Here is a 23,517-nt window from a genome sequence, read left to right on the forward strand (position 1 = left end):
AATCATGTAAAAATGCTTGACTTCGTTGATCGTCTATTTGTCTCATTTTGAAGAAAGCGGGTCTTCAATGCATGATAACCCACAGTTTACGTCTGCAGGCATACCGGCACCACCATTCTGCTTACGCATGTAGAGGGAGCATCCACATTCGGCATCACGCTATTGGGACAGATAATGCTTGTTGCCTATAAAACATTTTTTGCCACGAGCTTCACATAACTTGCTTCAGATTTTCGACGCATAGATGACAGGTACTATTATTTTTCAAACTGCATGCCCACCCTTACCGTCTGTTGCCACGTACGAGAGCCGCGTAATAGGCGCTTGGGGTGCTACATAACTTCTTAGGCAACATTTCAAAATTTTGCGCTGCTCTTTTATAGTGCTTTGACAGCGCAACATTGTGCAGCAACATGCATTTTGGAAGCCAGTAGCAGATCTACTTTCACGGCTGTTGTTGACTGCGGCTTATATATAACACGTCGGTTCAGTATTGGTTCAGTATACTTTACATAAAAAAAATGGCAAGGAAACTTATTTCTTGAATCCTTGCTCACAAATAACTAAAATATTCAGAGGAAAAAGAAACGAGACCGAGTAACACATAATTGTTTTTTTAAAGAGTGTATGACTAGTCTTCACCAAAGGCAGGTGCTTCATGTGAAAGGAACGTCCGAAATGTTTCCTCTCTTTTAGTGTCCAGCACTTTGGCGGCCGCTCTAGTGGTTTGACATCGGCATCAACGTCCTGACCAAGTGAACGAACACAGAAAGAAAACGGCGGAGGAAAGTGTGGCAAAATTGCGTGGGGGAGGCCAGTATGCTGTGCCTGCACGAGACGCTCCTAAGCGGCGACGCATGGCGAAAGTGGCTGGGGGAGGCAGTGAGACATGCTGGGCGGTGGCGACGCGCTGCCATATGACGCCATAGCAGCGCGTGCCGTCGTGCTCTCCACGATGATGTGCGTCCCTTTCCTGGGACGGAGTTCGCGGTCCATTCCTGAGAAGCAGTTTGCGCCGTCGACGCCGAGGTTTACCATCGCTGCCGTCAAGAGAATTCACGAGTGAGTGCTGCCTCAGCGGACGGCAGCACCCAGGAGTGAGTGCTGAACAACAAGTGAGGCAACCTGTGGATGGGCTTCGTGTCCTCCTCGTTTTGTGGCTTATCCGAACCATGTGACATTTGCTTGGAGGTTCAAGCACGTTTTACAATAACATGCTCGGCGGCGGCGACGCGTTCCAAGATAGTCACAGAGTATTGCGTGCCGTTGGGCGTTCGCTGAACACGCGATCACTACCTGGGACTCAGCAGCTGTGCACCACGATCGAGAAGATTCCAGTTCAAGCTGCGCACAAATTTTTGCATTAAGAAGTACGCGGAGAAATTCCCCCAAAACTGGGAACTATCAGACGGGGTACTGATTCTCAGATGTTACGAAAATGGGTGGATACACTTGAAGCGAATAAATTTTCTTATCAGAAATACAGCGCCACTTTTCTCATGTAACATTGTTTTAAAAAAGCGAAAGAGCAGTAAAGAAACAGAAAGAATACTTACGAACGTGTGCTGTGGTACAGTCCCAGCCCGGTAGGTCCGAAGAAAGAAGTCTGGGTGTAAGACGGTGCTTTTTGCCAGGCTTAGGGTCATCGTATCCGTAACCCGCAATATTGTCCTTCCATTCTCAGCGCGACTCCTGAACAGTTGTGGATAAACAATGTTGGGGCTTTCCAATGCTGTGAGGGAAAGAGCAAGGGTTTATTGGAGACCTGTAGCATTTCGTTTTTAGCGTGAACTACTCAGCTCAGTAAAGGTGAAAATTTTTCGTTGATTCTGAATGCATGTTTTCTTAACGGGATAGACAACCGTTTTTTGAAGAGTATATGGTCTCTATCCCAAATGACAGGCCATCACTTATAACACTCTCGAAGCGATGCATGTTTGTGATAGGGCCTTAGAATGTTCGAAAGCTGAAATTTTTAAATTTACCTTACTAGGCTGCCAAAACGAATGCTGGCAACCGTGACACTGAGCTTCGAGGCAACAATCCTGAACTCTATGTGATGCGAAAAAAGGTATTGAAAGCTTGACTCCAGCGAAAACAATAGCAAAACAAAGTCTGCTATTTCTTTATGCGGTTTTTGAATCCGGTGTTAAAACTGATGGAGCTGTGTGCTTACGCACGGTAGTGTCACGTTTAAATACAACATGGCGTCGCCTTACCGACTTCAGAATGTTCAGTGCCAAATTAAAATTATTCTTGTCAATCTCCTTAAAAATTCTTTGTTGTTATCGCACGTAAAAACGCTGGCTTTTATAAGAGCTAGAGAACACGTACTCCACGGAAATCGATAGCCTGTCCCTTTAACGGCATTGCTAGAACAAACGTATAGTTTTGTATGCTCGCCGTTGTTGTTTAAGCCTGCAATACCTAGCCGTTGAAAGTGTTCAGTTTCAAGCAGACGAAAATGATTTACATGTGCGATACAACATTTGATTAAAGTGACCGCTAGAGGAATTCGGAATTCTAGGATGTTGTGGCTGGTAGAGATTTGGTACGGTTTGGCTTAAACAGATGCATCTGAAAATTGATACTTGCAGTGCGCTGGTCGTAGAAATCTTGCGACTGTCACCAAGAATGTCGTAATAATCAGAGCTTTTTTCATTAAATCCATACTGTGCAGAAGCGTAGCAATATCCTGCACAGCGGTGACCCGTCATTCGTTCATACGGCTCCAGAATAGTGTGTAAGTTGAAATAAACCTATGCCTTAGCCACTGGCCACGAAAACATTTTAAAATTTTGTTTTTTCGATATTGTGGTGTGGTGTTATTTTCCGCGAGCAACAAAACTAGTCTCAAAAGTCGTCGTTAAGGTGAAGGAACCTCTCAGATATGTTGCTGTAAGTTCACAATAGTATCTTGTTTTACCTTAACTTTTATGCAGCTTCAGAGTGGACTAAGATACGAGTATCAAACAATTTAGCGCGCCAATGTTATTAACTTAATTGGCTGTCTGACACGTGCGATGCTGCGTAGGTTTTTCGCAGGAAATAAGCCCTAGGCCACGTTTAGGTGCATTCTGATGCATGTGATGCCAAGGCTTCTCTTTTTATATGGAGGTCAATATGTAGCGGTCAGGACAATATCAGGCATAGGTAAACGTTTGGATTAACTCTGAACTTTAAAGCAGTGACTTTTACATGGAGCGATGTTCAGCAATGGCGCCTGGGAAAATGTCACTTGTTTATATTCACCACGGAGCACCCAAAAAGTGCATTAGCATCGCACAACGCTACAGATGTTACCCTACACAGCGCACTCTGTTCGCAGTGAGCCTACCAAAAAAACTGGCATCAGCTGCTGATGGTAATTCGCACAAACTTTGCTACAGACTATTGGGGCCAAGAGGTATTCTCGAACAGTGAAAACCTGCGGCAGAAAGCCTACTCCAACACTTTTTTCGAACACGTTCAGGTGTTTTGCACGATGCACCTTGCAATTCTGTGCGACCTTCATGTGATCGCCGAGGATAGTTTTTCGCTAGAGAACATTGAATTTTGCTGATGGATGACTTAAATTACTGCATAACTTTCTCCCAGAAAATCTTTGGAATTTTTCGTGTTCGTCGAGCTGTCTGTCCCAGCTTCAGCGTTGAGGCCACATAATGCCTGACTCGTTAGAATCACTGCCAGTGCAGTAATGGCAATGTTGAGAGAAATGAATCAATTTAATAGAGAGTATGTATACTGCATGATGTGCTTGCCGTTGCACTAATTATTGCTTTATTTTGAACGCCACTTAGTGTTAAGTGTTCCCGCTAGAGGCAGCGTTCAAAACTGCTAGCGATGCAGTTCTTCATCAAGAGAAAGAGGAAAACTCCGGTGAAGATTGGCCTCTCGGCAATTGTTGGACAGCAGTTGTTAGCCATCGGTGACTTATTTCGGACAACTGAGCCTTCGATGCGGAAGGTGACGACGACAAGTATCAAGAAGTACCTACTCGTTTTTTTTTCTCGTCTGGCGGTTTTGGACTCCTGAGCCGGAGAACTGTTCTCAACTGTTGAGACAGTCAGAAATCCAAAAAGTCTACGTTTAAATGAGCATTTGTCAAAACTGAATGAGTGGGCTCCTATTGAAGGTTAAACTAATTAAACTATAGGTTTCATAAGTTCGTTAATTTAACCATAGGTTTCAGAGTGCGTACCAAGAAACGATGAAAACAATTACTTATTTTACTTCTTAAATATTATTTGCAAGTTGTGGAATGTCATGGGGTTCTTCGGGCCGGCCTAGCCAGTCCTCCGGCGTAGGTCACCACGCTAGCTCCCGGCGTGTCAACCAAATGGGCCCCCTCACCTACGACGGCCCAGAAGGGTTTACCGATACGAGAACACAGTATAGTGCCGAAGCACAGCCGTTTATTTGGAAACTCCCAAAGCATATGAGCACAAAGTTAGACGGCGTTCACGAGTCACGTCGTACTCGTTGTGATCGCGAACGGGAGGCAGGCACTCACGGCGCGCGACAAACAACAGCGGACATGTGTCCTCAGATACATGTCCGCCGTCACCGCCGCGCTGTTCCGCCGATGCCACCCAGCCCGGAACTGCGAACTGACTCTCCCCGTCTTCCACGTGCTCATGTTCGCGCAGCTAGAGCACCTATGCTGCGCACGGACCGGTAATGCCACCTCTCGTGGGAGCCGACGAACCAACCGAGCGACGGACCTTTTCAGCGCGGTACGTCTCTCCTCGCGCGCACCAGCTCGGGATCGCGGGTCGCGGTTCTTCACGATTCCCACAAAGTGCTTTTCTTTCGGATTTCGGTGGGGTAGTCACGGACTTACTTGCTTTAAGAGTATCCGCATCTCTAAGTCTCTGACGCATTGCTTCCGAGTTCACGTAGTTTTCAGTGCTTGGGCGAACCTCATCAGCTGAAAATTTTGTCTTTCAATACAGGAGCTTCCTAAATTTGCTACCAGTCGTTCATGCGTTATGCAGAAACTATCAGTTAACGCAATCATACTTCATTAATTTCGGGTAACAAAATGGTGTCCCTAATTATGACACTATAATTTCACTATTAGACATAGGCAAGGCAGACAAGAAGACCCAGTTGTACATTTTTAAGCCTGGTACACACAGAAGCGTCTATAGGCGATTTACACAAAATTAACTGTCATTTTGAGCGCATGGTCGCACCTGCTGTGTTCCAAAATGCCGAGACAGGGTGTATGCGCGCCACCGCATCATCTAGTCACACAAAATGAAAAATGTGCATGAAACGAGGCGTGTGAACAAGACGGTCTCTGTTACAGCTGATTCGGCACATACACCATCAGCAGCCTACTTAGGTCCACTACAGGACGAAGGCTTCTCCCATTGACCTCCAACTTCTTCTATCCTGCACTGCTCGAGTCCACTGTTTACTGGGATTTCTTTATTTCTTACTGCCATCGGATTAATGGCCGTCCCCTTCTTCTAGACCCATCTCTTGGAATCGACTCCGTTACCCGAATTGTCCACCGGTTGTCGATTCGTCTCACTACATGGTCAGCCCAAGTCGATTTCGTGTTTTATTCCGGGGTACAACAAGACCTCACCGACGTCATATCCGTCACGGAAATGACATCGCTAGAAAAAGTTCCACTGACGCGGTGGTGCTAGGTTTCGAGCCCATCATCACTCTGGCCACAACGGGAGGTGTGAGACGCTCTGCCAACTGGGCTATGACTCACGCCGGTTCAGCTTGTGGGAATCGTGAAGAACCGCGGCCCGCGATCCCGAGCCGGCGCGCGCTTCGGGGAGAGACGCGTTGCGCTGAAACCGGTCCGGCGCTGAGGTGGTTCGTCGACGCCCCCCGATGGATGGCACCACCGGTCCGCGCGGCAGTGGCGCGCGTGCATGTGCGCGCGGAAGAGAGACGGGGAGTCTGATCGGAGGTGAGGTTTCGGAGGCCCGACAGCATAGGCTGGACAGCGCGGCGGTGCGGCGAACCTGCATATCCGGTGGGAACTGTTGTTTGTCGCGCGCCGTGAGCCGGCCTCTTCCTGTTCGCAATCACGACCAGGATGGCGTGATTCGTGAACGCCGTCGAGCTTTGTGCTGGCATGCTTTGTAAGTTTCCAAATAAACGGCTGTGCTTCAGCACTACTGTATATTGTGTTCTCGCATCGGCGAACCTCGCTGGGCGACCGTAGGTGCGGGAGTCCCCGTGGTTGACATGCCGGGAGCTAGCGTGGTGGCCTACGCTGGAGTACCCGCTAGGTTGCCCCTAGGAACCCCACGATATTCCACAAGCTATACGAACGCGCCTTATATCTTTTCCTATAAGAATCTCTATTGAGATGGGGCTGTCGTCTAGGGCAGGTGAAGGAAGTAGTGCGCTGTGACGCTAATGAGCGCCGATAGTTGGCGCTGCTGATGCGGGCCGCGAACTCTGCCTCTTGCGTTCCACAAGCTGAGCTCTTCGCAACTCAACCGTCTGCCGTACACGCCACGGAGCACGGCCATAGTGGTCACAACTTTACCGAAGCGATCCGCGAGCAGGATTTAGGTCTTCAAGCACACACACGAAACAGCTGCCGATCCGCAAATCGCGCTCTTCACGCCGCAGCGGACCGTGAATTCACCAAACGATTCGCTGACAATCAGTTCGGATTCGTTCGGACAGTTTGCGAGCGCCTGTAGTTTCACACGGATTTACGGAATGCTCCGGCACGTGTAATCTAATGTTGATGTGTCTAAGGATAACATACTGATGATATATAAATAGCGGTGTGCAGGTTCGCATCGATGCACAATAAGCATTCAACTGCGCCGGTGGAGGCACATTTAACTTTCTTGTTGTCCAGATTCCTATGAAAGAGGGATCAACCTTATTTTATTTCTTTATTTCAACTATTATATCTTCTACTCTAGTTTGTTTCTCTTATACAGGTAGCTCGTTTCCTGTCTCTGAGTGTTACTGTTAACATGATTCGTTCCATGGCCCATTGAGCCGACCTAAGTTTGCCTTCTAGTTGTTTAGTAAGGCGCCAAATTTCAGCTCCGTATGTCATGACCGGCAGTGTTCACTGGCAGTAGATAGTACTTTTGAGTGACAGGTAGCTTACTTTTCATTATTTGGGAGTGCTTGCCGAGTGCTCCCCAACCCATACCTATTCTGCGCCGGATTTCTCTCACGTGGTAGGGGTCAGCACTAACCATTTGTCCAAGGTATTTGTATTCTTTTACTTCCTATAGTGCTTTGTTTCCTAGGATGATGAGGACGTTTATGGCATGCTTATTCCTTATTGCTTGATATTTATTCATATTTATTTTTAGCCCCGCGGCTGTGCTTTCTGATTGTAGTTGCTCAAGCATTCTTTGCATGTGTTCTGCAGTCTCACTCAGCAAGACTACGTCGCCCGCAAACCTCGAATGGCTCAAGTATTCCACGTTTATCCTTAACCCTATGTTTGCCCAGTCAAGCTTTCTAAACACCCCCTCGAGACATGCTGTGAGTAGTTTTGGCGAGATGGTATCTCCCTGTCTTACTCCCTTTCGAATCGGGAATTTAGACATAAGGAATTCACGGGTAGGATAAGCCTCCCAAATCAAAGCAATTCTGCGCAGGATCCTCGAATTGTATGGTTATTTTATTTACATCAAAGGTCGGTGACCACACTTCCATCTTTAATTCAGGATAAAATAAATACAAAGAGCGTCTTCCTCTTCGTATCCGCTGACGACCATGTTGGACATGACCATGTTGGACAATGTTGGGCCAAACACAGCGAAACCCACAGCGCTTTCGCATTTGATGCATTAAGCGTACAGTGGCTAATGCGCTTGCCTGTCACTGCTCGTCCCATGGCAACATCCTGTGCATGCTGCCTTTGACAGGCTGTAGCCTCTCCAGTCGTTAGAAAGGCGACGTTGCTACGAATGCTAGTGGCTGGTGGGAGCCCATGGCACGATATCTTGATTCCTCACGCCCATTGCGAGGATGCTCCCGCTCTTATATTCTCCACGATTAGCGTTCGCATTATTCTAGTACAAGCCATAGTTCGCACGCAATCTTGTTCCTTTTTTACAGCGTAGCTGTACATGTCTAATTCCCCCCCGCCCCCCCCCCCCGTTCTCAAAGTCCCGTGGAACAGAAACGCAGGCTTGTGTTCAGCAGACGGAAAAATTCATAAAAAATGAAACAAATAGGTTAATCTCTTCATATTTTGACACAAGGTGTCTCATATTGCCCCTGAGACTGTTGTTTTTCCAGCAAATCATTTGTGAGTTCAGAGGTGACGACATCAAGGCTTTAAAGAGATAGTGGTAAGCGGCCTTCGGTGAAAGCTGGCTTGCCCACACCGTGTGTGCGCAGTGAAGCGTGGACAACTGCAAACGCACTATGGCTACAGCTCCACTTTCTACTCCTCTCCACCACGGCCGCCTCTTTCCCGATTCGTGGAGATTCCAACGTCGACGTCTCACGGCCTGATGCGGCGTGACTGAAGTCCTCCTTATTCGAGTTTGCGTTGGTGGAAGTGGAAAGCTACGTGTTCCTCCCCTAAAGTAAAAATAACAATAAAAATAATAATGCTTACAATAATTATTATCCTTATAAGCGAAAAAGTTTGCCCTGGATGGCACGCAAGGCTAGACAGAAAGGCTGAGGCCCGTACTCTGGTGCATCTGCTAGCCAGCTACCCAGAGTGAATGATGCATAAACAAATGCCCACGCACTAGCACGCACGCTCACACGGGCACACACCCACGCGCAAGGGGATAAGCGGGAAGTGGGGATCCACAGGCACCACAAACGGGCCCAGTGGCGTGCGATAGCACGTGCTAGGAGTGTCGACTCAGTTCGGTCTTGGGGAAGTGGAGTCCGGAGGGTCAGGGGGACAGAAAGGAAATTCGGTGACGGATCGTGCGGGTGTACTGGAGCTCGGGCTGTTTCATCGGCTAGCTCAGCCGGACCGAGGATGAAAGGCAGGTGTTGCCAAGGGAGTCATCAAGCATAATACACAGTAGGGGTACTCGGAATACATATCGTTACTGAGCATCCCTCCTTGGTGAAGTGAAGCCGGCTGCGAAGAGGAATCCCCGTGGTGTTTGTGTGCCCAAACGTGTGAGACGAGGAAGACGATGATAGGGGTGGCGCCCGGCAGGAGCTGAAACGGTCACCTGCTGTGTCTCGAATTCTCCTCATTTGTAAATACTGTAAATACAGCCAATTCTAACCGCGTCTACCTCGTCTCATCTTGGTGGAGGTTCGGGGTAGACGCGGTTAGAATAGGCTATATTTACAGTATTTCCAAATGAGGAGAATCGGAGACACAACAGATTACCGTTTGAGCTCCTGCCGGGTGCCACCCCTATCGTCGTCTTCCTCGTCTTACACGCTTGGCCACATGACCTTCCCGGGAATTCCTCTTCCGAGCCGTCCTACACCACTTCACCAAGGAGGGACGCTCAGTAACAATATCATGCCGGTGTTGCAGAGAGTGTCACTTGAGGGCTTTAAGGCGATGCTCATATGCTGGCGGGCGCTACCGGCGACCAAGGTTGCTTGCCCGAAGGGTGCGTGTTGCACTGCGCTGAACGTTTCAAGTTTGTCAAGGAGGTGGGTTTGGTTTGGAGACCACACGGAGGCGCAATTCTCAAGCCGCTGCAGCACCAGAGCAGTGTGCAGGGTTTTAAAACCTCTAGACCGCACAGTTGAGACACGCGGGACACAAAACTGTAGTCCCTCCAAGATTAGTTCGATTAATTAGTTAGAACGTATAGCTCAATGGTAAATTATAAACAAGCGTGTTTTGTTTCTTGCACTTCTTGCATTGCGCCGGGTTCTCTGGTCATCCTTCTTCACAGTATGGAAGGGCATCGATTTTAAGTGCGAATGCACTTCTTAAGCGAGCCTGAATCGTCCGCCGTCGTCGTCCGCATAGCAACAGCTGCGGGTGCGCGCGCTCCTCGTCTTCCTCCTCGTCTTCCCTAGCAACGGGGGGAGATGGGCGCGCGCTACTCTCCTCCTCTTCTCTCCGCTCAGTGACTGCGGGTGTTGGGCGCCTCCGCTCCACTTCGGGCGGGAGAGCTCTCGCTCGCGTAGCGGGCGCTCCGCATTCCGACGCTTGAGGGCGCTCGTGTAGCCCTCGCCGTAACGGCGGGCGCTACTCTCCTCCTCCTCTCTCCGCTCAGTGACTGCGGGTGTTGGGCGCCTCCTCTCCACTCCAAGATCACGATATCCACCGTAATCGCACGATATCCACCGTAATCGCGCAATCAACAACCGTGCATTCGCACTTACACACTCTCCCCCTCGGGGAAGTGCGAGGGAATTTTTTGTGCCAGTGCTTAGACATGTTCTGCTTTGTGCAGGCATTCTGCGTCACGCAACAAAGCCCACTCACAAAGGGAAGCCGTGCTGAGGAGCTTGATAGGTCGCATTTCGTGCGATAGAACCAACTTTCGTTGCTTCAAAATTTAAAGTTTAAAACGTCCCAAACCCAGCGTCTTCGCGGCCAAAAGCCGGAACATTTGATGGCCGCATGATCGTCCGTCGCACTACAGCCGACAACTGGCACGAAGAATTGATATCACCATGGTTACAGTCATACGAAAGCGGAAATCGACGTCAAACTTCCCTGGCAAGCGTCTGCCACCTAAGTGAAACAATTCGAGCCACGGCCGAGAAGCGCCGGCAACGTGGTACACTGCCAACACCCGGTGCCTCGGCACAGCCACGGCTGCATCGCCTGAGCGGACAGCGTGACAAACTGTTCTTATGGTTTATGGCGACGAGGTGACTTCGTCGGAATGGACAGGTTAGGCGTTCGAAGGCGAGGCGTTCAATACCCACGCGAAGCTTGGGTTGACGACCATGGTTGGGGCTAGAGGCGTCGGTCGCAACGGAGAGGGCCCGGGAAGCCTGGCACCTGACCATGGCGGCGGGCAGGTTGAGCACTGTGACGTGCATGAATGAAACGACGACAAAGCCGTAGTGAAAACACAGCTTCACTGGAGCCACGGTCTTTATAGTTAAGCGTGCTTGGAGCGTGTGAAAAAAAGGAAAACACAGAGTGCCGCACGCATCCAAAACGGATATGAACGGAGACATCGCTTTACGGGCTTAGGGCTCGGAGGTTCTGAGAGAGAGAGAGAGAGAGAGAGAGAGAGAGAGAGAGAGAGAGAGAGAGAGAGAGAGAGAGAGAGAGAGAGAGAGAGAGACAGAGAGAGAGACAGAGAGCGGATAGTTCGGCCCGGATCACTGTTGAATTGGTGAAATGGTGTTTTGTTTGACCCTCCTACTGTGAGAGTCTTTCGGTGCGTGAGCGCAGACGGGCTCCCTCGTTATCGTTATCCGGCGGCTTAAGCAACTGGCGAGCAACTGCGCAGCTGACTGCTTGTGGGTGAATAGTAGGCATTGGCGGAGCCGCGCTTCTTCGAAACGGGATGTGCAGAAAATGTGGTGTCCTAAGTCAACGCATCGCGGCCATAGCGCGATGCGTCGTTGTTGTTGAGGTGTTAGAAACTGCTTGAGGAGTTAGAGACTAGTTGAGGCGTGAGAAACGCAGTGGTGGCGTTTCGTGTCTGTTTTCTTTTTGTCGCCGGGGCGGTGACTTTACCGCGAACGAGGCTCGTGACAACTCTTCTTTCTACATTTTCTCAGCGCACCTGTAAGGCTGAATCGCTACACTGAATTGAGGGCCCGCGTATGGCCCCGGCGGATGCCGTAGGATGGTAGGGGGAACTTGACGTTTTTTAGGACTCCAGGTATACGGGGTCGCGGCGAGGCGGCTTCACACAAAGGTGAGAGGTAAAATTCCTTGCCATGTGTCGCTTGGCACTACAGCGGCCCGGTAGCCACGAGCCACGCGTTCTTTGAGGGCAAACCCCGGCGCGGCGGATAGTTTGAATTTAGGTCTAGATTGGCTACCGTCTGGGCCGCGCAGTGACGTCGTGCCTCGGTGGATCAGCCTTCGGCGCCGTTGCTAGGACGCGGTTGCCGTCGGCCTACGATGGCCATGAAAAAAATTGGCCGCGTATCTGCTCCTTTCGTTGAAATGTTGTCAAGAGACTATAGTCTTTGTAAGCATTTGCCAAGAAAATGCCCCCCTTCGCTTTCCCGCTCACCTCTCATGCTGTTCATCTTCCGTCGCGCTCATCCCAAAGTAAACACACTAAAGGTTTGCTCAAGGCGATTTGAATTTACCGCGTTCCACTGGCGGGGTTCCTCGATGCCAGCGCTGCAGTACGGCGGAGACGCGCGTGAATGGAGGCGGCCGACTACAAGGTTTATAGAACCGCGTGGCCGTGCTCCACGTGCGTTCCAAGCAGAACGTGGAACCTAACTAGTGGAACCTTTCGTTGCTGTTGCCACGTGATTTTTCATATGCCGCCAGGAGCCGGTGGTTTTCTGCAGTAGATGTAGAATATCATAGATGTAGAATTTCCTGCCATATTTGCGTAATGCCTTGTTCTTGTTTAACAAAGTTGACAAGTATGAACATATAAACCGGGCTTAGGCATTTACATTTGGCTGTGAGTATATAAGACTATTGCGCAGTAAGCATTTCACTTTGGCCGGGTGGCTGAATCGAGTTACAGACAGACAGACAGACATACAGGAAATCTGCGGGAAATCTGGGGTGCATGATGAATTATCGCGGCGAAACTAGAGTTGGCCAGCATTTCTTCGAGTTGCTATATGACAAGCCGAATGTTGTTTGTGCTACTAAATAAGAAAAGCTGAATATTATAACCACCGAAGTAAAAGAAATGGCCATTACTAAAAGGTAGTGCGGTTGACGAAGTAGCCGTGACAAAACCAGCCAGAAGATTATGCAACTTTGAACCGGCTTAAGTTTGTCAATTTGTTTACGAAGACGAGCGCTAAAGCGATGAACGACGCAAAGATAAGCGCTTTATTGTAAATGCTACGTGATACGCATTGCAGGATACTTGTGTCTCTTCTGAATGCAGTCCCCGTTTATGCAGACCTAGAAAAGAAAGTGGACGTTCTTGAATCATGAATCAAGAGCCTTCTTGGAGAGCAGACACTGAGATATGTGCGTATTTTATTACACCGGAGAACATAACTACTAAACTAAATTACTCTTTAACTGATACCTACCGTATTGAGGAACTGCAGTGATAGTAGGGGCACGCGAATGTGCGATAAATTCGACGGGTCGGATTTTTTCCCGAGCTGAATAAACTCAATTGAATACATTTAAAGTTGTTTGAACAAGAGTAGCGACTGCCATACTGGTTCACATAATTTTGCGCTTAATTTTCCCGATTCCGGGCATTACGCTCAGCAGTATTGTACGGTCACTACGGGATATATATGCATGGAAAAATACACCTTGTTTTGTATGGCTCTGGCTCTCGTTCCCTTCACCGTTTGCTCCTATTTGCTGCTAAATTTCTGATTCACAGGCCTTTTATTAGCAATTATCAGCTTGTGCTCGAACTTGACATGGTCCGTTAATGTCCTTACTTCATCAAATGCGCTCAACTAACCACAATGCACATTACTCCCATGATGCAAGTAATAGGGTGATTATCAATTTCGTCCTTTCATCGTGCCGTTCCAGACGGAATTTTTTCGATGGCGTCACAGTTCACTAGAAATAATATAGAAAAATTAGAAATACGAGAGAAAGCAGTTCGATTTATATATAACTCATATGGTCGCTCCTCTATCACTGAACTTCTAAACAGAGTAGGTTCCGATCAGTTTCCGAGAGAAATCGCATCTGTCGCTTAAATATTCTTTTTCAGTTAGTCAAAGAGCACTACCGTGTTGATACTTCGCACATTTAATCCTATTATTCAGGTTATGCTACCAGAAAACTGCACTCCTTCATGATTACACCACTTGTTCCGCGAAATAGCTGTTTTAAATATTCTTTTTCACACCTGCCGTTATAGACTGGAATGACCTGGCGAATGATGTTGTTTCACAAAGTTCATTATCCTTATTCGAGTCGCACTTGCTTCGATTGTTGTTGTGTGTCTTTTTTTCTATTACCTGCCATCGACTATGTTTCTGTATAATTCTGCGTCATGTTATGTACTCGTTACAAAGATGTAACCCACCCTGCTAAGATCTCGTTACGAGATCGCAGTATCTACAAATAAATGATTAATAAAAATAACGCCACGGAAATTGCCTCGACGTAATATTGAAGTTGAACGCTAACAACTTTGGGCATAATTCCCAGATTTGTCGTTGGGTAGTGAAGTGGCACCGGGACTTCACAAGCAAGAAGAGATTGAATCGAACAAACCATATCCCTCCGACCGTGGCATGGAGTCCCATCGTTGAGGAACGCCGGCCAGCGTATGCCTGAGCGTTGGTACACTTCCTCCGGCACGGAACATGAAATCTTGCAATTCTGCTCGCCAAATTCCTGCGTGAAAAAGGAGCAAGGGTTTGAAAGGGTACACGGTTCAACACACATGCCGTACTTCATCAATACTCTTCTCAGTGACGCGCGATCGTTCCTCTTTAGGGAAAGAGCCACAATATGGCTGCTAAATGAGGGTATTGATGTGCTACTTTCGGTCTATTCTTCTGTTACCCAAATCTGTTGATTATCAGTCGCAAACTTGTGTTCATAGGATTCTCCCTGTATCGTTGGAAGGCTCCCGGGCACTCCTTATGAGGGGTTGATAGCGAAACCATTAATAACCAGTTGCCGAACAGGTCCTCTCAACCTTACCAAGTTCTAATCAATGTTCCAACCAACAATGTTCCAACCAACGTTCTTTTATTTGTCTCGTCTTTCGCGCTGTGATCAGTTATGAACACCTACCAACTCGCCGAACTTGCAACTGTCCAACAATGTTTCAACTAGAACTTCTTGGTTCTGGCGCACCATGGACGTATAATACATTATATAATCACAATTTTCCTCTCGCGCCTTTTTTTTCTCGGTTTCTTTGACTCAGAATATAGCACGTTCACTTCGCAGAGCAAAGAGGACATTTAGTGGCAAAGTACCGAGCTACTCGCCTGAATGATACTTTTGTAATCAGCATGCTCAAGTTACTCGTGGAGGCCTCATCACATGTCTGAACACAGGTTTCCAAGTAGAATGCCGCAGCGCATTTACTAGGTCCCATTTAGCCAGCTAGAGCCACGCAGCTGTGGTGGCGTTGGACATGCATTCTCGCATCGCAATTAGAAGGTTCCTACATCGGGTCCTAACCAGAAAAATATACCCAATTCTTTTTACTTCAATTAACTTCGCTTAGACACGTCTAGACGTGCCTCCCTGACAGATGTGGCGTCCATTCTAGCATTCTCGCACCTGTTCTTTTTTTAGTTGAGCCGTCAACCATTTTGTGTGCCATCCGTCGCCCATATTGTGCACTACCTGCATGCCAGACTCGACTGAGCTTCGCACTACCTGGTAACCTTATGCTTTCGCATTAAAACACGGACATGAAACTAGTGTGTCGATCTGGTGTAAACTGCAGCGCAGAATGGTGGAAAATGTCTGTTACAACCACAAAGGAAGGATTGCTGTCAGGGAGATTAGGATTTTTTCTGCATCAAATATGAAATGTAATCGTGCATACCTTACTTTGCGCATGCTCGCAATATGCTTAAAAATTAACCTCAAGAGGTTTTATGGCGCACTCAACTCTTAACTTTTTGATTACATGTAAGTTGTGCGAACTAAGCTGCACTACCTCAGCTTAATTGCTAAAAGCCTACCATTTTGAAGCTTGTGTGTATTCCATGAAAAGCACTGAAACTCTATGTAAATCTTTCATGTAAGAACATGAAAGCAAGGTATAGATGCTTTGCCCCTTTACTGGAATAAAATATGAGCATGGTAGATATTTGGAGTTCTCTTGGGAATAAAAACAAAGCTTTGAAGAACAAAGGTTTGGTTTGGTGCAGGAGATGGGGTAATTAACAAAAACCAAGTTAAAAACCATTTATTCTGGACGAAATATGAGTATCATTTGTCACGCATTATTATTTCATCACGTTTGGAAAGGATTCATGTTTGCATAAAATACATACGCTCGTCGAAGCTCGTGCAACAGCGAAGATATGAACATCTCGATATAGGATTTTAGCCGCGTTTTATGGTAACCAAAAATGAAGTGTTTTAGGCGTCCCGCGAAAAGTTAGTGTGCATAACCTTATGCATACAGACCTTCCCTCACCAGCACTGACGCCCTCAGGGTGGAGGGGAACGGCACAGCGTCCTCGGAATTGGTTTGTAGAGGCAAGGGATTTTACTAGTTAGACCAGTGTAACAGCTCGTTGCAATTGATTGTGGTTGATGTGCGGCATTACATATTCGGCAACATACTTATTCAGCTCTTTATATGGCGCACATACTAAGGGTTCATGGACCCTGTAAGGATTCATTCCATGTATGGTTTCATGGGCCCTATCAAGCTGTTAAGTCTGTTTTTAGTCCACGTATACCTCCAGCCATAGTTCTGGGAAGTAAACTGATTGTCTTGTCTTGGCTTAAAAACCTGGGATACAGGTCTACTTACTGGCAAATAACGTGTCGTTCTCAGCGTAGGGTAAGCATTCCGGCATTGTCGATCCCTGTTGGTTATCTCCCCGGGGAGTCTCGGGGTCTTGCGCTTCCTCTTGATCCTTCTTCGAACGGTTAGGCGGCGCAAGCACCATCCTTGCGGAGCCCTTAGGTGAGGGAAAACATCCATCAGCCAACATAAGCTTCGACAAGGTACAGAAAAGCGACTTGAAAGCACCTGCCATTACAGACTGACCGGGCATCACTTTCGGGCTGTTGGTGCACAGTTTTCATAGTCTTTGTTGTCCACAATGTTTTCCACAATGAAAAGGTATTTTAACGCGTAACCTTTTCTTACAAAGTAGTATCACAGGGCACCAACCGCGAAATGTCATGCGCACAAAAATGCTCAATGGGCAGGAGGGCGGCAAGGGCTAGAGCCCTGGTTGACTTACACGCCCAGGATAAGCACGCTCGCTATGTAGATGTGGCGGAATACCCTCAGGAGGCCTTCACTGCCATTGTCATAAAGGCCAGCACCGCAGACACTCTGACGGCGGCAAGCGTCAAGTGTACGGATGCAGAACGCGCAGAAGAGGTGGCCATCGCCCTGGCCATTACCGATGCAGGCTGCCAATTGGTGATCAGCGACTCACGAACGGCAGTTTGGAACTACGCCAAGGGACGCATCTGCAAAGAAGCTTTGAAGGTGCTACGCAATGCATGTCTAAAAGGCCCAAGAACTGTTCGAGCGAAGTGGATCCCGGCGCATGCGGGCAAGGACGTGTCGACTAAGAACGCAAAACACAACGAGACGGCACACGCGGAGGCGCGAGCCCTCACCAACCGCGCCCCCCAACTGACCGTTCAACGTGGTTCGGTGCTAAGGACCGAATGACAGACTATGGCGAAATCACCAAAGCATACCGCCTGGCTCGCAGGACCTTCCCACCTCCGGACCCGGGGTTGAGCCGGGCGGAGGCAGTGCTACTAAGGCAGCTTCAAACCGGGTCCTTACCTACCCCGGCTCTGATGCCCCGAATGTATCCGGAGGCATACCCGACTGACAAGTGCCAGCTCTGCTGCAGGGAGACTGCAGACCTGAAGCACATCTTATGGAACGGTGTCACGAGCCCAATTGAAGCGACGTCAAGAACCATCCAGCCACGGCTTGCAGAAGCCGCAAGGAGCTACACCTACGAAAATCAACACTGGGCCGTCCAGCAGGTACTGCGGGCGCACGCAAGGCATGAGACTCGCGAGTCGGCAACGGCGAGCTCACGTCTCGGATGAGTAGCCACCAGGACGACGCCGAGGCTCGCGTCGCGGCGCGTAAAAACGTCGTTCCGCCGGCATAAGTAACGTTTTTTCAATCAATCAATCAATGGGCAAAGTTGAGGGATTTAATTTTTATAAGGGTGAAAATACAGGTTAGCTTCCGAAAGAAACAAAAATACACAAAAACAAGCAAACCATACTATCAAAAACTAAGTAACGAGGTCGCAAAGGTCTGACTAATCAACTGTTATACAGTGAAATCTCGTTGATATGTTTTTCACTGGAAGCGGGAAATAAAACGTATTATCCTAAAATCGTAGTATCCAAACAGGTTAAAAAAGAAAGAAAATATGCATGTTCCGTCGGCAACTCAATTTTATGGAGCAACATTGAAGTAACTGCTCAATTTGTGCTACCCTTTCTTGTTTTAAATGTCCAGGAGTACATTCTTCTAAAACGTTCAAAAAGAAGCTTCCGGTTGCTTTGGAAGACACTGCCTTGTACGACAATCCGTGTCGCTCCGTAAATCGGAGAAGGCAGCCTCGGGATGCTTGAAAGTTTCGAATACCCAAGGAGAGTTCGACGCTGTCAGCTGCTTCGCGTATACAACTGACCCGTCGAAGTTCACTCCTGTCGCCCTAGCTTCCTTGAACCATATAAGCAGGATGTTTTCCTTTGACTCATGCTTCGCACCTCGCGTTTGTTTGACACCATGTCCAAAAACTTGCAGATTATTTTGAAGTTACTCTTGCTGACCGGCAGTAGCGTTGAGCGTTGACACTGGCAAAGCGAGCTCGCTTGCCAATTCCACGCACTTCCTCGTTGGGTTCTCTTCGAATTGGCGTACAATTTCCTCTTTCACCTTGCATTTCCGTGACGTTGTCACAAGTCTGGAAACGCGGCCCCGCATAGCAACAAGGAAAAAAAGAGAACAAATCGCTGCGCGGGAAGCAGGGTCATGGGAGAAGTCGCGACGGGAAGTCGCGCCTGTCGCAAGCATTGCGCGCCTTCTTCCTTGATTGTGATACGATTTTCTACATGCCGGGGTGCAACGCCTGACTTATCGTCAGCCTTGCACGGAACGGCCAAGCATTGCAGTGACATTTTTGCAGCAGAACGGGTGCTTCCGCACCCTCGGTGTTTCCGCAATGTGTAGGTCGTGGCTTGTTGGAATACCGTTGAGCGAGTATACCGAAGCATTAGCGCAATATTACTAGAAATGTCGGTCGAGATCCGCTTTCGCGATCGTATTATTCAATTTTCAACTAAAATGTGATCGTAATAAACGCCCAAAATGCATTATTTTTAAGGGACGTTAGCCGGGAACGAAAAGAAAAAACGTATTAGTCCGAAAAGCGTAATATGCCGAATCGTATCAACGAGATTCCACTGTAATTTGATTAGGATAAAAATGAAATAACCAAGAACAACCAGAAGCTACAATAGCGATCGAAGCGAGAAAAGAATAATTAGCGAAATATAGTCATTAATTGGTTCTGTTATTCTAAACGTAGATTATTCGCAAAAATGAAAACAAAAATAATAAAAGTGTCACCAAACGAAACACGGTCACCCAATATAGCTGGTCGTAAACACGGTGCGCTAGTTTTACCTAGACAAATTTTACAACCGGTAAGCTGTGTCCTGGTTATTGTGGTAAAATTAGGGGAATTTGTACGAAAAAAGTGCGTTTACAGCTTCCGTTCTCGTGCACGCTCTCTGTGCCGACGCTGTGACCTCGGCTGTGGCAACACCTACACCAGCCCGCAGGAGAATTCTAATGATTCGGCAGCGCATTTGTTTCATCAAAACTATGCATAATCAAAGTAAGTATAGCTCAGCTTGAATATTTAAGCACTGAGACTGAGTCAATTAACCACGCAAACCGGTGTGCATTTATTGTGGGTATTTAGTAGGGCGGCAATTATTAAAGTCAGCTGTTCTGCCTTCAAAATGAAAACACAAAAATATGAGCTTGACATGCAGTTAATTGTGAAATAAAATATTAGACAAGCTGAACTACGTAATTATATTCACTTTATGATTAGATCAGCTGTTACTTTCAGAAACCTAATACAACTGTTTCATCAGTGCCAATATTTCGCATTCCCCTTGAAAACCAGCATCATAGGCTTCTTTAAGGCTTTGTGTAAGTACCGAATTTTTGCGATTCAAGTACACCCCGACTTTAAGCACCCTCCCTTACTATCAGAAAAACGTTTTGGAAAAAAATATCTGCATGCGAATCTTAAACACCCCATTTTCTAAGCAACCATCACAAGGTGGATTTCGGAGGCGTCTTAGCGGGTCCAAGTTGACGTTCTGACCACGTCATTCATGAAATGTTCAATTGCAAACCACTTCTACAGAACAGAAGACGACCTGCTGTGAGATGCAGAGTGCGGCGCCTCAAACGGTGCAACGGACTCTAGTGGTAGGGAGAGGGACCGAGTATCAGACCTAAGCAGTGGGTTCACTGTCCAAAATTTTCTCTTGAATGTTCGCCAAATGAAAGATTATTCCTTGCGCCAGTCTTGCCCAGATGCCGCCGTGAAAAATGTGTGTGTGTGGAGGGCGGCAGCTAATTTGTGTTTTCTCATCTAAACACCCCTCCCCCTGCCCCCTGATGTTGGGAATCGCAATTGAGGAAAAAACAGGGTGCTTACAATCGAGTAAATACCTTAGTCGTCAAAAGTTGCGTCCCTCAGTGTTAAGCCTGATGACTTGCAGCTTCGCAGATATAGGCAAAACCTCATAAACGTTCTACTGAACCTTAAGCAAAGTTTTGAGAGAAAATCTTGACGTTCTCTTGAAATGCAGCTATCTGGAGCTAAGAGATTAAAGTTTTAGGAGTCGACATTCGTTTGCTTCAGCTGATTTACACGCACGGTGAGCTTAAAACAAAGAATATGAGCACCGATGAGCATGCTAGGTCTGCGTGACCGAGGTTGCACGCGTAGCCACAAAAGTCAGCATGTGTCTCCTCCGCGGACCAGCGTCCGGAGCAGCGCTTACCTGGCGAGCATGTTGATCTGTTTATTACAGCACGAAGAAAACTTCATGCTTCGGCTATTTGCTTGTACGTAGCTCATGATGAAGCCGTCGCTCCACGGACAATTGCGGGAGTCTGGGGCAAAGTTGGCGTACCCTGCGTTTGTCTGGCCATCGTGAGGACATCCGAGCCTAAAAAGAAAGCGACAATTTAGTAGCGTAAATTTTCCACTAAAATCTCACGTTTTTACCTGCTTCGAAGGTGTGGATAAACACATTAAGACAAGTGATGGGTATGTGAATACACTTAAAGACATGGCACTGTAGCTTCTTTTCGGTAGAGCGGCACCAGCAACTCTTCATCTACTCAGCCATCATCAGCCCAACACGAACGTTGACTTTGTCTGGCCTCCAGCTTAATTTTCACTGGCGAGCAACAACCATTTCCACCAGAAAGTCTGCGCCCTTTTCTTCCTGCTTACCGAGGATGATTTTCCCCCCTGGTCACCTTTAAAGACATCACGCAGGATTGCCGCACTTTTAGACAATCTTGATCTACTAAAAAACGAAGAAACCACCTCTTGTCGAATTCAAACGAACACTTTCTTTCACCACACATGACAAACGATCATATATTTTGTTCTCTACCAGGTACCCTAACACACATCAAGATTAGGTGTGCTCACAAGCCATCCCTTTCGCCTCTTTCTTCTCTTCTTTCCCTTCCAGAGCTGTGGGTGAACCTGATAGCCAGAGCTCGCTTAAACGCTAAGCAACCATTCGTGTCCAAGGCAGCGATCGTCAAATCGTCTCTTGGGCTCGTGGACTGAGGAACCACACCAGTTCTTCACAAGATAAAGCTGTCTGATGTGTCAAGTCACTGATGTGTCATGTTCCGCCTGCATTCGTCCCTTAATCTACCATCTCATATCGCCTCTCAGAAAGGCAACACGAAATTCCAGACACTAAATCAAAAGCTAACCTAACACTTGCCTCTCATTTTGGGTTTTTCTTTTCCGTCATTCAAAACATGCACTCAACATTTTTTGTTTTTGCTCTGTATTTTCTTTTTTGTTGGGCTGATAGGTTGTACAGCGTGTCGTGCTTGAATTTGAACCATTTGTATTATACTCCTGTCTTTTTGTTGTTATTATGTACAGAATTTCACATTAACCACTTTTTTCAAGCTTGCAGTGTGTAGGTATTTATTTGCGTTTACAGTTTGAACATTCAATTTTATATTTGTTTTATTTCTTTGCCCTGTTTTTATTGAGCTCATTCAATACGTGGGCTATGTAACCCCCTAAGTAGTACCCTTAACTGGGGCCATTAGGGGTATTGTCAATAAATAAATAAATAAATAAATAAATAAATAAATAAACAAATAAATATTTTTTTTGTGTTCATAAAACAAGTGCTCACACATGCCCCAGCTCATGCGCCATGATGCGCACTCCTTTGAAGGTGCCCGCAGCGTCTTCTCCAAGTGCCACTTTGTAGTCTCCGCAAGCAGAAGCCACGTACGCCAGGCCTGAATGTAAATGTAAAATCACACATCGAAATTAATTATTTACCTGAGGATTACCTGAGGAAAAACTTTCACAGCTTGAGAATTGTCTTATCAAATGGATATAATGTTCTTATGTTCCTTCTAATCACATGGCCTGCATTGGTGATCACAATTACATGCTTTTCAGAGCTGTCATTGAATAATTGGTAACGCGAAATAATACTATCACACAGCTGTACCTGACTACAGCATACCGTATTTTGGCGCGTACAACCTGCACCAAAAAATGCGAGAATTTCAGTGGCAAAGTAGCGGTGCGTTTAATGCGATGGGTTTTCCTTTTGGTGCAGCTTCCCGGCAACGCGCGGCGCGCCGTGAAGCTCCTACGCAGTAACACTGACTAAGCCTTCCATGGCAGCGATTGTGCGTAACATACATGGACAAGGAAGAAAATAACAAGCACGAGTGCGCTTACTGAATTTTATTAGTGAATCGTGACTTTCGCTTTGCAGTCAGTGTATTCTACTTGCTAAATATACGCTTTTTCTGTCTACATAGTATGTGATGTGTTGCTTGAGCAGTAGTTTTGGTGCAGCCTTTCTTGTATCAAATGTGCGGGCAATACGCGAGGATTTTTGTTTCTTTTCCCGCGGGCGGAAAGTGGGGGTGCGTATTATATGTAGGGGCGGGGTATGCACGTGAAAATACGGTAAGTACAAAATTATTGTCGTATAGGGGGCTACATCTTCAATGTAGGTTGCCACCTCCACAGAGGGCAGGATTTGATTGATTGATTGTAGGGTTTAACGCGCCGACGCAACGCAGGCGATGAGGCGCGCCGTAGTGGAGGGCTCCGGATTAATTTTGACCACCTGGGGATCTTTAACGTGCGCCGAAATCTCGTACACACGGGCGTTTTTGCTTTTCGCCTTCATCAGAAAAGCTGCCGCCGCGGCCGGAAATCGAACCCGCGACCTTGTGCTCAGCAGCGCAACGCCTTAGCCACTGAGCCACCGCGGCGGGTCACAGAGGGCAGGAACCGGCAGGCATTACCGGCTCTGTGAAGTGGAAATGCACATGCTCCGGAGTATTTTTTGAAACATCTAAGACAAGTAAACGGGTGGACGCTGGTTGTTTTGCCACTTTTGGAAGTGTAAATTGTATGGCACGTCTTTCACGACCCTTCAGCTTATTCATCAATCCTTAGAAAAGTACGGCTGAAAATGAATGCAGTTTT

General features: G+C 47.4%; 2 protein-coding genes across 4 annotated transcripts in view; both read right to left on the minus strand.

The window, feature by feature from the left end:
* The window catches only part of LOC144142447 (venom metalloproteinase antarease TserMP_A-like), a 32,377-nt gene extending 29,316 nt beyond the window's left edge, over window positions 1-3,061 (minus strand). The window contains exons 1-2 of one of the 3 annotated variants that reach the window (XM_077673966.1): window positions 2,927-3,061; window positions 1,557-1,732 (exon numbers count right to left, since the gene is read on the minus strand). In XM_077673966.1, the coding sequence (XP_077530092.1) occupies window positions 1,557-1,646 (90 nt within the window). In that variant the 5' untranslated portion in view covers window positions 1,647-1,732; window positions 2,927-3,061. Of the gene's footprint in view, window positions 1-1,556; window positions 1,735-2,597; window positions 2,907-2,926 lie in introns of those variants that run through there. The other 2 variants (XM_077673965.1, XM_077673964.1) reach the window with 2 other exon arrangements.
* A 9,830-nt stretch (window positions 3,062-12,891) lies between these two features.
* Window positions 12,892-23,517, minus strand: part of LOC144141476 (venom metalloproteinase antarease TserMP_A-like) — a 31,611-nt gene continuing 20,985 nt past the window's right edge. The window contains exons 10-14 of the mRNA XM_077673031.1: window positions 22,193-22,301; window positions 20,795-20,962; window positions 16,518-16,668; window positions 14,279-14,401; window positions 12,892-12,982 (exon numbers count right to left, since the gene is read on the minus strand). Coding sequence (XP_077529157.1) covers window positions 12,920-12,982; window positions 14,279-14,401; window positions 16,518-16,668; window positions 20,795-20,962; window positions 22,193-22,301 — 614 coding nt within the window. The 3' untranslated portion in view covers window positions 12,892-12,919. The remainder of the gene's footprint in view (window positions 12,983-14,278; window positions 14,402-16,517; window positions 16,669-20,794; window positions 20,963-22,192; window positions 22,302-23,517) is intronic.

This window comes from Haemaphysalis longicornis, unplaced genomic scaffold (genome assembly GCF_048455015.1).
Source record: "Haemaphysalis longicornis isolate Haplotype H1 unplaced genomic scaffold, Haemaphysalis longicornis Haplotype H1 scaffold_6, whole genome shotgun sequence".
In the NCBI taxonomy this organism is placed as follows: domain Eukaryota; kingdom Metazoa; phylum Arthropoda; class Arachnida; order Ixodida; family Ixodidae; genus Haemaphysalis; species Haemaphysalis longicornis.